The sequence below is a fragment of the Carassius gibelio genome, chromosome A19 (genome assembly GCF_023724105.1).
Source record: "Carassius gibelio isolate Cgi1373 ecotype wild population from Czech Republic chromosome A19, carGib1.2-hapl.c, whole genome shotgun sequence".
NCBI classification, from domain to species: domain Eukaryota; kingdom Metazoa; phylum Chordata; class Actinopteri; order Cypriniformes; family Cyprinidae; genus Carassius; species Carassius gibelio.
In genome coordinates this window covers 25,452,753-25,469,673 of record NC_068389.1, presented here as the reverse complement: position 1 = coordinate 25,469,673, position 16,921 = coordinate 25,452,753, and the positions used below count along the sequence as shown (strand labels likewise).

At 37.5% G+C, this 16,921-nt stretch overlaps 2 protein-coding genes across 7 annotated transcripts; both read right to left on the bottom strand.

The window, feature by feature from the left end:
* Positions 1-568: 568 nt before the first annotated feature.
* Positions 569-10,348, bottom strand: LOC127935734 (zinc finger and BTB domain-containing protein 22). 3 transcript variants are annotated; one of them, XR_008148161.1, is made up of 5 exons: positions 10,190-10,348; positions 7,880-8,106; positions 6,124-6,987; positions 3,595-5,063; positions 569-2,540 (listed from the first exon to the last, which is right to left on the bottom strand). XR_008148161.1 is itself a non-coding variant. In XM_052533855.1 (4 exons), exons 2-4 carry the CDS (start codon positions 8,102-8,104, stop codon positions 4,161-4,163), a joined length of 1,992 nt encoding a protein of 663 aa, XP_052389815.1. In that variant the 5' UTR covers positions 8,105-8,106; positions 10,190-10,348; the 3' UTR covers positions 569-4,160. The 3 variants fall into 3 exon arrangements, 2 of the variants coding, with proteins under 2 accessions (XP_052389815.1, XP_052389816.1); XM_052533855.1 differs by having other exon boundaries at positions 569-5,063; XM_052533856.1 differs by having other exon boundaries at positions 569-5,063; positions 6,202-6,987.
* A 349-nt stretch (positions 10,349-10,697) lies between these two features.
* LOC127935731 (carboxy-terminal kinesin 2) lies at positions 10,698-16,459 on the bottom strand. Of its 4 annotated transcripts, none has more exons than XM_052533844.1 (17): positions 16,332-16,459; positions 16,003-16,032; positions 15,654-15,737; positions 15,454-15,550; positions 15,303-15,356; positions 15,048-15,083; positions 14,749-14,953; positions 14,495-14,660; positions 14,238-14,405; positions 13,896-14,015; positions 13,173-13,457; positions 12,872-13,036; positions 12,033-12,171; positions 11,729-11,868; positions 11,433-11,506; positions 11,232-11,307; positions 10,698-11,155 (listed from the first exon to the last, which is right to left on the bottom strand). In XM_052533844.1, exons 2-17 carry the CDS (start codon positions 16,012-16,014, stop codon positions 11,111-11,113), a joined length of 1,866 nt encoding a protein of 621 aa, XP_052389804.1. In that variant the 5' UTR covers positions 16,015-16,032; positions 16,332-16,459; the 3' UTR covers positions 10,698-11,110. The 4 variants fall into 4 exon arrangements, with proteins under 4 accessions (XP_052389804.1, XP_052389805.1, XP_052389803.1 ...); XM_052533845.1 differs by having other exon boundaries at positions 16,003-16,029; positions 16,332-16,453; XM_052533843.1 differs by having other exon boundaries at positions 15,991-16,032; positions 16,332-16,433.
* Between the last annotated feature and the right edge of the window lie 462 nt (positions 16,460-16,921).

Here is a 16,921-nt window from a genome sequence, read left to right as displayed (position 1 = left end):
GGTATTGACATTATTTCTGGAAACTGCTGATGATTGAAGGCTATTCATTTTTTATTCAATCAGTCTGGTGGATAAATAGCATCTTATTTTATTATAATAATAGTTTTTTATTTTTACGCAAAGATATTTCACCCAAAAATAAAAATTCTGTGATTGTCAATGTCATTCATGTTGTTTTAAACCTATATGACTTTATGCCGATTCTGCAGTACACAAAAGAAGATCATTTCAAGAATTTATTTTGTCTATCCAATAAAAGTCAAGTGCTCCAAGATTCTTCCAAATATCTTTTTTTGTGTTCCACTGAAGAAAGTAAGTCATAAAGGTCTGGAGCAATGAGAGAACAGTGTTTGAGTGAACTATCATTTAAAAAAAAATAATAATAATTCAAGCTAAACAGAAATATTCAAAATGATAAAAAGTAAAACATTCAACTCCTCAGTTCGAGCTTGCAAACATGAATAAAACAAAAATAAATCATAATCTGTGCACAAGGTACTTTACGGAGTGTCTATTTACACTAACTCCACCCACCAAAAGACAACCAACAGTTATCAGCTCTAGTGGCGAAGATCGTAAAACATTTATTTTGACACGATCAAACTGGGTTCAAATCCATTTATTTTCAATGAAAATGAAGAATCGGGTAGGGTTGGGATAAGTGTAGGGAGGGCTTTATTGTCCCAATAAGGTGGCATCCAATTAAAATTTACACTCAATTAGTTAATTGTATACGGTATTTACGATGTACCACAATACTGAGTTGCAGATAATTGCCACAATTTGCAGTAAGTAGTAAAATTTTAACAGTGTAAAAAGAATCTTAAGCACTTAGTGTAAATAGCATATTCCTAAAAAATGCTAGTATTTGCACTTAGTGTAAATAGCATCTATCGTTAAGAAAATATGCTATTTACACTTAGTGCCAATAGCTGCTGCCGGTACTTTATTTCTTTCATTTGAAAATCTTGAATCCTGTGAAACTATTGTCCACATCAGGATGATGCTTGGTCTCATATCGCCCATCGCATATTCAGTTCAGATTCACCACAACAGTTGTAGACATTTTATTTATCAGTACAAAATACAGATCTCGAACCAGATTACTCATGAAGCGAGCACTGAATCATGCGTTTACCTACTGGTTATTTTTTATATTCCAAATAATTGTTCACACTTCATCTGTGCTCATTAATCTTAAATACACACCACACCGTTTTGATTTAAAAGGAATAAGAATGTGTGGATATGTGATTGCTTTCAGCTCTTCAGAGCCCAGTTTATTTATTGTAATGTATTGATTAGTTGCGCAAATGTTTGAGGTATATGGTTTTTGTGGTGCATGTGTGGTACAAGGCAACTACTGATCACTGTATTTACATATCCAAACATCCACGCAGGTGATTAAAACACAAGTCTTGATCGATCCCAGTCAGGATCCACTGATTCATCTTCATGTCTTAAACGTTCTTGGCATTACAGACGTTCATGCTAATTTGGTCCATCTATTCGCCAACCAGGCCTCGGCCTTCATGGAAGGCAAACATGTAAACTATCACTTCTGGTACACTATAAGCTACATCTAAAACACTGCAGGAGTTCAGTAGTTGAATGCTAGGTGCTTGACTGTTGACCAATATTGAGGAGGATGCGTCACCCTCAATGTTTATGGTGGTTTTCTGGGTAAAAGGACATACTGTAAAGCCAAAATGCACTGAAGTTGATTCATTTAGTGATCCAACTACCTGCAAACCCCTACATGTCCCTGCATTTCAAGCAGTCAAGGCCTGTTCACACCAAGAATTATATATATATTACATCTGCCACTTTAAATGCTCAAGCTCTTTCTTATAGTCTGTCATCGTTTCTTTCTTGATCAGCTAGAAGGAAAATGTTCCTCTGTGCTGTTATGATTAAAGTTATGTTGTGGACTTATCTATTCTCATAGAATGATTATTAAAGTGTTCCATTAAGGATTTTTGAAAATGACCTTTCATGCAGCGTGTAATGCAGCTCTAAATGAATGAAAACATCCTGCAAAGTTTTATATCTGACAGTGTACTGTGTATAAGGAGTCGACTCTGAAACATTGAAACGAGTAATTTCTAAAAAGAATCCCAAGCCGTTTCATGTTGACATCAACATGAAATATTAGCATATTTCCCACCCACTTGTTGGTCTTTTCGCATTGGTCTGAATGAAAATGCAAATCCATTCTTTGCCACTAGGTGCTTCTTTTGGAACAATAAAAATATCGGTTTCCCCGGTAACACTGTACACAAAGCAGCACTGTGCTCACAAACACTGCTTTATCAGGCATTACAGGCATGATGTAAGGAAAATCAGACCAATCACCGCAGATTAGCATCACGCAAAGGAGGGGTTTGGAAAAATTCATCATTAAACAAATCGTTTGGGAGTAGTTAAGCAAGTAAGGTTAAAATAAATGCATATTATAAGACAATTCTTTTAGTTTTATTGTTCATCAGCTGAAACTTTAGTTATTTGTTTTACAGTTATTGTCCTTTGTGTGAACAGGCCTTTATCATTTTCATTATTAAAGGGACAATAAGTAACTTTTTAGGTATTTTATTATCTAAAATCAATATTTTTATTCATAAATATGCCCTCAATGGTGTACAAATAGCTATGCCAATGTTTAAACTAATCCTCGTAAATGAAGAATTTATTATCTTTATATACATGGGACGGGTAGGTCGAAGGAGGCTTCCATGTAGTTCCGCCATCTTGCAAAACTGTAATAGCAGAGGGACAAAAAGTACTAAGCCAACGCGTTTCCACATCGCGTTTTCGGTCAGAGCCAGAAACGCAGGTGCAGAGCAGTGAGAGGCGCTTGAAACTGCACCGGCAAGTTTAAAAGTCTGGATTGCATTCTTATTATGGACCATACATATGCTGCGCCACAGGAGAAGAAAACATCATCGCCAAAACAGTCAAAAATAGAACGTAAAAGGAAACGTGACCGTAGATTACAGAAAACAAGAGTTAATGTCGGGGAAGCTTTTTCTAGGTGGAAAGAGCTAATGCTTGATAAAGATTTCAAAAGAGACGCTGAAGTGGCCAGTTTTCTTCTCGACAGGTAAGTCAGTGTTACAGTCTATATTATAATATTTTTTTTATATCTAACAATGCATATAATTCAGAAAATATAACGAATAAATTAGACATAACTACTAATTACAATATTTCATGTTTTCCACAGTCAGTAATTCATACTGTAACATTCGTTTGTTAGTTGTCATGTTGCAGTTTGTTTGAAATAACACACCTGTTCACCTGAAGGAAAACTCGACGAAGTGCTATTAGAAGACATCCTGTCAAAGCTTTTTGGTACATATCGCCTACCGTAGATGCAACGCGCATTTGAAAAAGCGAGGCGCTGGAGAGCAAAATTAGTTTGAATGCAAAATACAATTTCACCACTAGATGGGAGTAATTCCTACTCAGTGTCCCTTTAAGTCTTTATAGTTATCCTTTTTTTGTGAACAAGTCTTAATAGTTATGGTTATAGTTATCATTCTTTTTTTTTTTGTGAATAAGTCTTCATAGTTATTGTCCATTGTGTGAACGGACATTTATATTTATCGTCCTCTTTTGGAAACAAGCCTTTATGATTATCAACATTTTTACGAATTAGTTATGGTAGATATTAGTTATTGTTATTGGTGTGAATGGGCCTCAAGACACCAAAGTGCAGTTATATTCTTGTCTCCTATTCAGGAAATTAAAACCTTTGAGTGTGAATATACTGTATATAGTTGGGTGACAGTACAATAAAACTTCACATCAAGAATAGACCAAATGAGTTGCAGTAATGTACAACTCTAGAACATAATATCGTACAACATAATATCAGAATGGCACTTCAGAGCAATCTTCTGTGCTAGTGAGGCAGCGTGAATGTGATGGCGACTAATACATATTCCTGGCCGGGATTTGGTTTCGACAGTCAGCATTGACGTGAGCTAGCAATGGGCATTTGGTCATTGGTATTATTTTATTATCCAACACAAATGGGACATCTTGTGTGGCGTACTCATCAATATGAGGTAAAGAATCAGACAACTGAGCACATAGTCCCTTAAAACCAAAGACAAGTGTTCTGGTTTTGCGGGATGGTGGTCTCAGAGGCAAACTTCTTATGTGACGCTGCTTTCATCAACATTTCCCTCACAGACTTCTTCCACATAACCGCTATGATTGCCGCCAATGCCCAGAACACCAGAACCAAGGCCATGCGACCCAGAGGCGGCCATATTGAGACAAGAGACACCATTGCTGCTCATGGAATGTTGTGGAGACAAAACGGGGATCCCACTTCTGGCACCACTGCTACCTTGATTGGTCTCGTTGGCTGACGAGAGATTCATGTGATGTGGAGGAGAGATGACCGACCCTTCGGATCCCGGTCTTCCATTGGCCCTGCCACGCCTCTCGCAATGCGAGCGATGCCTCATGAAGCTGTCGCGCCACATGAACTTCTTCCCGCAGCCGTGGCAGTCATAGGGTTTCAGACCAGTGTGGGTCTTCATGTGCTCAGTGAGGTGATGTTTCATTTTGAACTTCTTGGCGCAGACGGGGCAGTGGAAGGGCCGCAGGTCCAGGTGCATGTTGATGTGCCGGTCCCGCATGCTCTTGTGCGTGAACGTCTTCCCACAATGACACATGAAGACCTTGCCTGAGTTTCCAGCTGTGCCACCATCTAATCCTTCCATCCCGCTACCCATTGCACTATGGCCAGGTAAGTGTACTTCCCCGTGTTCAAGGCTCCCTTTTAGAGACACCCCGGACATGCCTCCTGCGAGTCCTAATGGAGAAGTCGACTCTAGGGCGGCTTGATTATACAGGACGATCTGGTTTCCCTGCATGTCCAGAGGGAAGAGCTGAGCTCTGGGGGCTGTCGACTGAACCGAGCCGAGCCGGGTGGACACGGTCCTACTGGAGCATTGACTGGGATTCTCAGGAGGGTGTTGAGAGGACGTCTGGTCGATCAAACCTCTCTCAAACTTGAGGTAGTCTTCCGAGGACTGGCAATAGTCAGCCTATTGGAAAAAAGACATTTGAGTAATTGAGGATGATAAGTTGTTGTTTGTGTACCTCACAAGTATACTTGTTTTTTTTTTAAGTAGTATTTTTTTTTTGTCTACTTCATCTTATTATCTTTCCATCTCCTTTTATAATCCAGTTTTATTAATGGGTTTGATTACAGTCACTGATTTTCAGAGATGATCTTTTAATTGTCTGTACCAATAATAATAATAGAATCAATATATTTTTACATTTCTGACAATTTTTGATATACAAAAATATGTAGGCACATATGCAACAATTACAAATGCAATTATAAATTGAGAATAATCCATGTTCTTTAATAATATATCAAAATAAAACGAGTGGCTTTTTTTAAACAGATGGCACAAAGCACAAATATGAAGCGTAAAAAAAGTGTAGTCAGTTCTGAGATAAACCTTTGTTTGCAGATGCTGCTTGGTTTGATATTTTGTATTTGATGCAATGAAATTCAGACTTGTTTAATGTGTGACGTAAGTGTCCAAAGGTGTCTGAATATTTTTAGGTCCACTGTATATGTGCATTGGTCTTTTTTATAGAATGTTGCAAGCAAGGCTGAGTGACATGGTCAACAAAATAATGAGATATATCTTGATTAATTATTAAATGAAGGTATTTTTTATGTTGGTAAAATCATAATTTTGATTAGATTATTTTTTTTACAACCATTAAGTACCCTATTACTCTCAATCTCACAAGGCAAGAAATTAATTCACTGCAAAACTAAATGCTATTCAAGTAATTTTCAAATTAAAATATCTAAAAATCCTTGACACTAAATAAAAGTACTGGAGAAGCAACAGTATTTGAGATATGAAGACTTTTCTGAGAATATAGTTGTTTTAAGTATAAACAAATTTAAAACAAATCTACCTAATTATAACTAATTAAAAACGCATACTAATTGGAAAAATAAAAGCATATTAAATTAATAGCAACATCTAAAATAATTGTATATTGTATAAAAATTTTATAAAATTATATGAAAAATATTGTAAAAAAAGAAAGTTAAGCTGATGCGAAACTGCTGACCTGTGCCTCCATTTCAGCATCTTCTCTGAGTCCAGAGAGGGTCCTAACATTTGATATGTTAAATGTCCTGTCCCTCACCCTGACCATCTCCATCTCTCGTTCCTCTTCATCCTCCCCTCCTTCCTCTCCTCCGGACACCACGATCAGATCATTGTCTCTCGAGTGCTCCGTCTTTACCACCACCCACTGTTTTCTTGGCATGATGCTCGGCTGACTGTACGATGGCCGCTTCTGCAGTGGTGAGGAATCTCCATCTTGATATGACGAAACTCCAAAACTATCGCTCACCCCGACCTCCTGATCGGATGCAGAGGCTGCACACTTCTGCTTGCCTCTTTGGTCTCTCTTCCTGTGAAACAAGAGCTCATCGTCATCTTCTTCATCTTCTTCAATCATGAACCCTTCCTCTCCGCCGGAGGGCATGCAGTAGGTCGGTGTGGAGTGTATAGCACCCTCTCCTACTGCTCCAGTGGTCACCATCGCCCCGCCAAAGTTTGCGTCTCTAGGACTGAAGTAATTGGTGCTGCTTGGGGACTGGCTCTCGTTGAAGGAAGGTCGGCTGGGAGGTTGAGGAGTCGAAGGTGTGTCTCCTCCGTCCTCTTGGGAGACCTTGTTGGCGCTGCCGCTCTCCTTATCTCTGGATCCCTGAGTTCCACTGGAACCTCCCCTGCCCTCTTTGAGGAGCTCAGTGCATTTGTCCACAATGTGCCACATTTGAAGCACACTGCCAACGGTGAGGTAGTTAATGATGTCTTCACGAAGCATTCGCAGCTGGCCGGTGTACGCGCAACTGAGGACGCTCTCAAAGGCCAGGGGGTCCATGACGGCCGGGATGGAGACAGTGGACATGTTCTTCAACAGCACCTGGAATGCAGAAATAAAAACTGTGTCTAATGAACACTGCACAGATTAATCTGATGCTTTTTTATATTACTTAATAATACGGATTGTGAAAAATATCTTGTTTGCGAAATGTTACAGAACTTGGCAACTGTGTTTCCCAACATATTGTCTATCAAGATTTTGCAATGATCTAATATTGCACATAGCACCTCATAATAGATAGATGGATAGATATGGACTTGATATTGTTACATTTATGCACTTAGCAGACGCTTTTATCCAAAGCGACCCAAAGGCTATACATTTTCTTATTTACCATATGTGTTTTCCCTGGGAATTGAACCCATGACCTCTTCCCAGTGCTTTACCACTGAGCCAGGAACTGAGATTGTTAACCATAAACTAGAACTAAAACCATAAAAACATTTACTTGAAATAAAATAGACACTTACTATGTACATTTCCTGAATTAAAATATACAAATATATATTTATTTCAGCTAGTTGCCAAGGCAAGATCAAATTTTTATATAGTTTAACTAAGTAAAATAACTGAAACTGATTAAAAATTATTATTACATTACTAAATAATAGCAATAACTATTTACTAAAACTTTAAAATGAAAAAAAAAAATATATTAGAAGATGATTTAAAACATGATTAAAAATAAGAAATAGTATGTCAGTTACACTAAAACACTTATTTTTCATATAATATTTTATTAATATATATTTCATCACACATTTTTATATTTATTTTTTTCTTCCATATATGGTCCATAAAACACATTCTTGTGTTCAAAGATAATGTGCATTATTTTTTATTTTTAGGCTTTTCTCAGATAATACTTACATATGCAATTAATGTTTCAAGAAATCTTTTAAAGCATGCACAACTCAAGGTGAAGACGTACCTGGTCATGGAAGTAAGGTGACGATGCAGCCAGCACACACCGATGGGCCTTGAACACCTGGCCCTGAACGTGGATGGAGAGGTCGCAGAGATGGCCTTCTTCACGCTGCCGATTCAGGCTGTCCAGCACTGAGGCCTGCACACTGGGGAAGCACACCTGCACCTCTGAGCCAGTGGATGAACCCCCCGAGTCACCATAGCCTTGGTCCGCCGTAGCCGACTGCATTCCTGCAAGGGGTGAGCATCACAAAACAGCTAATTTGATTGATTGATTTATTTATTTACAAACAAGCAAAAATCAGTAAACTTGTTATTACTTGCACTACTGTCTGTTCATCCAGAATACGGAGTAATCCATTTGCACACTGAAATATTTTCTATGCACTTCACTGTCCATTGCACTAGTGTAAATGATGTTCATATGTTCATAGTTTCTGCCTATAGTTTACATACACTGTTATATAATCCATGTTCATAGTACACCTATTTGTATATCAAGCTGATAGTATTTAAAATCTGTAAATTATGTCCATAATACTACCTTATCTGTATATTTATTGTACATTTGTAACATATTGTAGACCTTGTGTATTCTGTACTTACTGCTTATTGCACTTCTGGTTAGATGCTAACTGAATTTTGATGCCCTGTACCTTACATGTAGAAAAATATTTAAATGTAAAGTCGGCAACACCAAAGCTCCAAAGGTATCAAAAATGTATTCTTTAAAAACTATTGCATAGCGTATGTGAAGTTTCGAGAATGCAGGCTCTTCATCAGACAAATGAACAACACTGATTCTTTATAGGACTACACATATATATATGAAACCAAACAGAAAGAACAATGCAAAATACAGAAATCTTAACCTTACGATTTCTAAACCTTACAAGTACAATGACAATAAAGTTGAATCTAATCTAATCTAACTCAAATTTACTGTGCGTCCCAATTTGTTTGCTTATGCACTATTCTAGCTGTTTTGTAGTATAAATAATGTGGTTTGTGTGTTCACGTTTAGTTCCAAAAAGAAAAAGTGCACGTCAAATGCCCTAATGATGTGCTTAATTAATGGAAAAAACTAAGTGTGGAATGTTAGACACTTCATGAATTTAAGTATAACAGCTTTAATTACGTACTTGAAGAGAAAGTTATTTTCTTTTATAAAAAAAAAAAGAAATCTTATATTATTCATACACAATATGGTTGAGTACATTGTGAACTGAATAAGTGCATTGTGCATCATTTGGGACACAACTTTACATTACACAGGCTACATTTACACAGCATAAGACTATAGCTGCGTCCCAAATGATGCACTATACACTTATGTACCTATACACTATGTACTCAATCATGTAGTGTATGAATTATTATTATTAAAGTTATTTTGTCATTAATAATCAGAGTTTGATAGTTATATGAACTAAAGTTGCGGCTATTGAGTGCATGAAGTGTCCAGCACACATCCTTTTTTTGGTTAAGTGCATCATCCGGGTATTTAAAGTGCGCTTTTTATTTTAGAAGTTTCAGTGTGAACACTACTGGACGCAGCTTCCTATGGATGCTAGTCCTGTTTTGAATTGCTGAATAGTTACGTTCACAAACGGTTCCCTTATAAACCACTGTGACAACCGCATTAAATTATCAAACTGACTCCCAAACATTGTGGACTCATGTCGAATTCTATTCGCATAGAATTTAAATTAACTTTGAAAATGAATGACTTCCAGTCACACTTCATTAAAAAAATAGCTGTTTTTAATAACTAAAAATGCAATTTTACAAGTAGGCTACACATCAAGTACGTCAACAAACGGCTGCTAAAATAGGTATTTTGATTTAACTCTGACATAACACAATATTAATTGCGATCAAATATGCTTTATTTAATTTGTAACGTTACATACACAGCAAATGGTATTGCAGGTCCAAAGAACAAGGTGCATTGACCAGGCGCTGTTTGAACACTTTATTTATTCACGTGTTAAGCAGCCTTTCCGATTTTAAAAAATGACAAATATCATGAATATAGTTTCCTCGGATCCTGTAATAATAATGCATCAGATGACAAATATTTCGCTGCACTGGTGTGTGATAAACAATCCCTCCGTGGCTTCGCTCTCAGCGTGGATTAATATTAAATTCGCCACGTATGAACTCAAGAGCCCCGTTTAAAAGTATTCGCGTCAGAAACGGGGTTTATTTACATTAGCCAACCGCTGCGAAACCAGTCCATGGGGCCTTAAGAAGCACGGAAGCGGATGACCTCATGAATTAAGACGTGTTTTTATCAAGCAAGATATCTTACCGATTTAAATGTCTCCGTCAGGCACTCAAAAGAGGGATTTCCATTATGATAAATCGACGTTTCCCACCGTGGACTGACATCGGGTTTGGAGTCTGGTTTTACCTTTAATGAAATCCCAGACAGCTGTCGGCCGACTAAAAAAAAAAAGGGAAGCAAACACTCGATCCTGTTCTCTATCGTCATGACAACAAGGGCTGTTTTCGAGTAACAACCCATAGAAACCGTGACCATGTACCACTTACTGTAGTTGTTCAAGACATCAGCAAAAGTCGAGCAGCTTATTACACAGCAGCTATGCTTCATCTGCAACTATTTTACCCAGAAGTGCCTTAAGTGTTCTTATTTTATTACATATATATATATATATATATATATAAAATCCCATAAGAATAAAGGATATATATATATATATATATATACATATATTTGATACATACATATGTGTATATATACACACATATATTGTTTATGATTAACAAGGGATATCTTTCAAAACATTACAAGAAGCTTTCAGTTCATGAAATTTTATTTCTCATGACAACAGTGGCAAAGTTCAAGTTATTAAAGTATTTTGACAAACTATAATTACCAGGATCATTTATTTGTAAGAGAAACAAATCTTATTTGCATTTCCGTAACTATAAACTATATCCACAATAACAAAACGGTCCAAACGTTGTCCACTTGGCATCATAACGAGGAAAATGTATAAAATTTATAAATCAAGTACAATATGCATTTGGTAGCTGTAAAACATTAATAAAAATATTGTCTGCCAGTAATATTGAACATTAAAAACGCATCATAGAAATATAAAAAAAGACAGGAGAGATGAGGCTAAAGATGAAATAAGGGAAATTCAGATAAAAGTTAAAAACATTTAAAAATGACCACAGAGGATGTTGGGAAATGACAGCTGAACTACTTCCGATTAGCGGACGCTGTTCCAATGACGCAGTCATTCACCTGCAACACAGTAAACACAAGTTATTAAAGGTTTCATGTTAAAAAACCTGCCGTGTGATCGCATGAGATCACTCACCTTGCTGGCGAAGCGCAGAGAATTCAGCGACTCACTGAAGCTCTCTTCCTCAGGAGATATATTCACAAACATCAAACTGAACAGAGGAAAGGATAGAAGTCAGATATTCCTTTAAAATACAGTATTAACAGTCTGCAAACTCCTTAAAGGAAATAATGTCACAGGCTATAAAACAAACACGTACTTGAGCAGTATACTTACGTTTTGCTGTTGCCTCCAAGACAGTTTTGGAGGAGGTATGTGAGCTTTGAGTTACGGTAGGGAACAAAGCTGTCCTGTAGAGGCCAAGAAGGAAAATGAGTATCTGTAGTTATTAATGCACAGTAAGTAATGTATTTTATATTTAAACAACATCTATGGCTTACTACTTATAATGCACAATGTACCAAGAAGTCTAGAAGACTACAGTTTTGGATTTGAAAATCAACTATGAGGATGAGAGCATTACGTTCCCCAATAACTCAGCATTGCTTCCATATAGTTCACTAAAAACGTACCTTGTTGGCCAAAGCGGCGATCACAATTCCCAGGTTGGTGAGGGAAGAGTTGATGGCAGTCATTTCCTTGAATCGATCTCCTTGAGACTGACTCTTCTGCACTCGTTCGCTTCCGGCCAAATCCACCAGACACAACGTGGCTGAGAAGCAATCAATACATATTTAAAGTCAGATATTGATGTTGAATGTAATTGTGGAACAACTCGATATTACTTTTTAAGACTTTTCACACTGAGCCCTTTAAAAAGAGCAGTTTATCTGTTAAATCCAGTTGTTGCTGATGCAGGTAGTATGTGATTCTTACACTTGCACTTGGAGTCTCGATCAGAGTTCTGCCCCTCTATGTCAAGCTGGAACACAGAGTGGGAACGTGAAGAGTGATCGTTCATGCCTGTGCGGGCTGTGGAGCGGTTCTGGTTTGCCAACATGATCAAGTTGTGCACCTGAGATTTGCAGAAAGAGGCACATTAATAAACAGCACAAGCATGTATGAACAAAACAAATAGAACTCTGATTAGTCTGAACTTTAGAGTAATGTTATTTGAACATAATAGTACCTCAATGTACTAAAACGTGCACACGATTACTATTGCGTTCCCTCGATTTACTTTTTCGTTCACTCCATTTATAAATTTAAAAATAATTGTGCGCACAATTTATTAATTTGTTCCCTTGATTTACTAAATCACGTGCATGGCTTAGCAAATCGAGGGAACGCAATAGTAATCGTGTGCACGTTTTAGTACATTGAGGTAACAAATTAGTAAATTGTTTGCACTATTTATTTATTTTTTCCTGCATGTCATGTGTTGGGCCCCGTAATAATTGAGCTACTATTATATAGTTTATGAATATTTTTACTTTCAATTTTTAGTAATTTTGTTTTGCATTTCACATTTTTAATAATTTATTTCAGTTTGAGTAGGGTTTGGTTAAATCATGTATAAAAAAAAAACACTATGATTCCATGATGACTTTGAATAATAATACTAATGTTGATGATAATAATAACAAATATAAACCACAAAAACACAGCCTCACATTTTGAAACTTCAAGTTTTAGCAAGCAAGTCCATTATAATAATTATCAAAAAAGAAAAAAGAAAACAGAAAAAAAAGAGAAAACCTTTAAATGAGCAGTACCTCATCCTCATTGTTGACTTTTTGGTAGGTCAGGTTGGTAACGGTGATCTCATTGCTGGAGATCTTCCTGATCTCATGCTCCGGTCTCTTGTTTGGCTTTCCTGTGTAGAGAAGATCTCGAAGGGTCTCGTTGTAGATCTCCACAAAGCTGGCAGTGAAGGTGTACTAAAAATACCAACACAGGAACTGTCTATTAATAAATAAAACCATAAGGAGGCTAAAAGCAGTAATTGAAAGAAAATTGAACATTTAACTTCATTTGTACAACAGATTTCATACAAAACATATACGTAGCCCTTACCTGCCATCCTTGCTCGCGGAGTGCTTTGGCAGACTTGAATATTTGCTGGACAGCGCGTGGAATGACTCCCCACAGCTCCTCCAGATCACTTCCTTCCATAGTAAAGGTCTTCCCGCTTCCAGTTTGGCCATAAGCAAAGCAACAAACGTTGTACCCATCCAGAGCAGACTGCACCAGCAGGGAGATCTCTTCGAAAACCTCACGCTGAGCGGCACGTGGCCCAAACACACGGTCGAAGCTGAAGTTATAGCTCTTCTGAGTGTCAGCCGTGCGACCTGTGTGTGACTGGGGAAGAGAAGAGGCTCTTGGTCAAACGCTTTAGATTATACCAAACGTAATCTCAGCTGTACTGGTTGCATGCCGCTCTGTTATTGTAGGGACAACGACTCTACATTTCCATGCACTGAACATGGTACTGAACAAAAACTGTGATTGGCTGCTTTGTCAGTCAGATGGTCTATATCCAAGACTATGGCTGAATCAGAAATCTTGTACGTTTTTGAGTAATTACTTGCAGACCACAAAAACGGTTTGTTCTATTTTGCCATTCTCATGTGACCTACCATCATCAGTTGTGTCATGTCACTACCATTCATAAATCCTCTCCTGTGGTCACATACTGTTTTTTTTGTCTACTGCATAGTAGGAAAGTATGCGATTTTGGATGCAGCTTATAACAAACTTAACATCTATAAAACCAGAAGCATGATGGGAAACATTTACCTCTTCCATTTTGGCAAGCGTAAGAGCCTTGTTGTCATGGGCCGGCAGCTGGATGTGCAGAATATCAGACTGATTGCCGTTCAGCAGTGGGCGGACCCTACAAAAGACTCGGATGTTGCCCTAAGAAGGGGGTGTGGATTCCTTAATTCATGTTTGAACATACATAACTGAATACACAAGTGGGGTTTTGGTCTCAATTTGAGCAAATTTACTCAACACAATGTGACAAACTGATACCTATACTATATTATATATGTTTTTGCTCATTTCATAGTGTCACACATTTCAAGTTAACAATATAGTTTTATTTTATATTACTCTCCAAAAATCATGCATCCTCACTTTGAGCTCCTGAATGGTGTTGTGGAGTTTTCTTCGCTCCATTTCTCCAAGGTGGAGCTCTTCTTTTTGATGGGCCGCTGTCTCCTCGAGGTTCCTGGCCAGTTCTTGGCTCTCCTTCAAACTGTCCTGACACCGGGTCAGTGCAGAGGTCTGGATGGCAAGCTGAGTCTGAGAAAGACACAGTAATATTTGACAGAATCAGATGACATAAAACGTATGTTAAAATGAGGTGTAAATGAGTCCGTGTAAATTTTTACCTGTATATTGCGGAGCTCAGACTCCAAATGGTCCCGGAGTCCTTCTAAAACCTTATGCTCCTCGGTCAGCTTGTTGAGGTCCTTTTTAAGACCATCTCTCTCTTTAGAGGTCTGCTCCAGGTCATCTTTCACAGTAGCCAGCTTTACCAGCTCCTCTTCACAATTCCTACAAAATAATCAAGAATATGCTCAGACAAATAAACAAAAGACCATCATGTTCTGATTCATAACGGAGTAATTTTTAACATGCTTACCTGAGACGCTTTTTGAGACCGCTGTTCTCCTCTTCGATTTCAGCCTTATGCTTCTGGGCTTTGGTTATGGATTCTTTCAGATATTCATTTTCCTGATTTGCAGATTTTATTTTGCCCTGGAAGTTCTGGACTTTTGTCTCCATGTCACTCACTTTGCCCTTTAGGTCCCATCCTGGCCTCCGTGACATACTCGAACCTACAGCAGCTAAAAACGGATAAATTAGCCATTAATCATCTACTGTATTATACTGTATCTTAATATATATATAAAAAAAAAGACATTTGCATGTATTTTTTACCTTTAGGGACTGCTGCAACTGGTTTTCTCTGGTCACCTTGATGTGAAAACAATGTTGATGTTGAGTTGACATTCATGTCTGATATTACAGTGGCTATAATATTAATGGGGCTCATTGAAATTAGCAGATTGAATATTTACAGACTAATAAATAAGAAAATATATAGCCCACATTTTGTGCTAATGACCTGGTTTTAATAGTGTTAAGTGAGGTTTTGGGTGTTTATGATTAGTTAAAGCACATGTTTTGCAATACCTCTTGCGGGGGCAACGGCAACTGTTGCGGCTCCAGTTGGACGAAGAGGTTTGGCTGAAAGAAGAGAGACAACATGAAGACCCCAAACTGCTATTTTAGTCAAATGGCCCCTCAAGATTAAAACAAGATGTTAAATTTCAATATAACTTACCCGGAGCTTTGACTGGCACAGGACGTCTTGGGGGCACAACACTAGCCGCAGATCTGAACCTCTGAGGTGGCTCTATATCTACCTTGCGCATTTTCTTCTGTAGAAAATTGAGGATGTTTTTTCATTAAATACATTCTAAAAAGATGAAAATTTGTGATGAAAGCATGAGGAAGGGGGATCTGAATGGACTAAAAGCACACCTGCGCAGGCTGCTGTTGCTCTCCATCTGTGCTGCTGGTGAGAACCCGTTTCCCAGACATAACAGGGAGACGGGAAGTTGTATTCTGCAAAAGAACCAAGAAAATAACATTAACAGACTTTCAAAAGGTAACGTTACAGATGACAGCAGAGCTGTTTCAAAGCAGCTGTAGTCTAAAAATAATGCATTCAGCTCTCAAACTATATTGATGATGAGATGCATAATAGTTTGTACTGTACTGTACAGTAACGACAAGCTTTGGCTGCATGTTTATGCTTACAATTGGATATTAACTTGCACGTTAACTCCCAAGCATTTCTAAATGTTTATAATATTACCGTTAACGTTACCTCTTTGTTCATGGATCTGGTTCAGTTCTTCTTTTAATCAAGCCCCCAAAAAACATAACATTTAAAAAGTTAGTTAGGATTATTTAGTTAAATAACTTTATCCATCAACTGGCCGTTTGAATAAACTCCAAATTACCGATAAACACATTTACGTGTAATGAAAAGAAAACAGTTGGTGGAAAACATCGCAGCTTAGCAGACGTCATTCACGCAACTTCGCCAAATAAACGTAAACATCCATACAATATGATTTATCTTTACAACGAGATGTAAAGGATACATTATCATACTCACTGTTGATGTATATAATTAAACACAAAACAACAAACCTTTTATACACGGGACGGAGAATAGTAAAGAAAAAAAGCACAGCCCAGTAATAATCTCTCGGAGCCGTTTGGATTTCAAATTGAAAATTCTGCGAGTAGTCGCTTTTCCCGCTGATCTCTCATTGGTCGGATCGGGACCAATCAATACAAAACATTCGATAACTCCGCCCCAAATGGGCGGAGACACAACCTTCCGGCATGAACTTGTCAACAACTGTCAGCAAGACTAATATAATATCGATAAGAAATACAAGTACAGAGAAGCTTAAACCTATTTTCTGTTTTCCATAACCGTCTTTATTAAAGTGGGTTGGTAATTTATTTACCAAGTCTGCAAAAAGACAGCAGTACAATTAAATGTAAACGAATTTAAAACATACATTATGTAAAGAATACGTATTTACATAGGTAAAACAACAGGTTGTAACACAAATATAAAGCTGTTAAATAAAAACAACTATTAAATGTACTGTACAAGCATTGAAAAGGCACTTTCATACGGATTTCCATATAAAGTTGATGTTTCTTATTACCCGGTTATATTAATTAAGATACATAATATGCAAATACATCGTGATTCTTATAAAAGT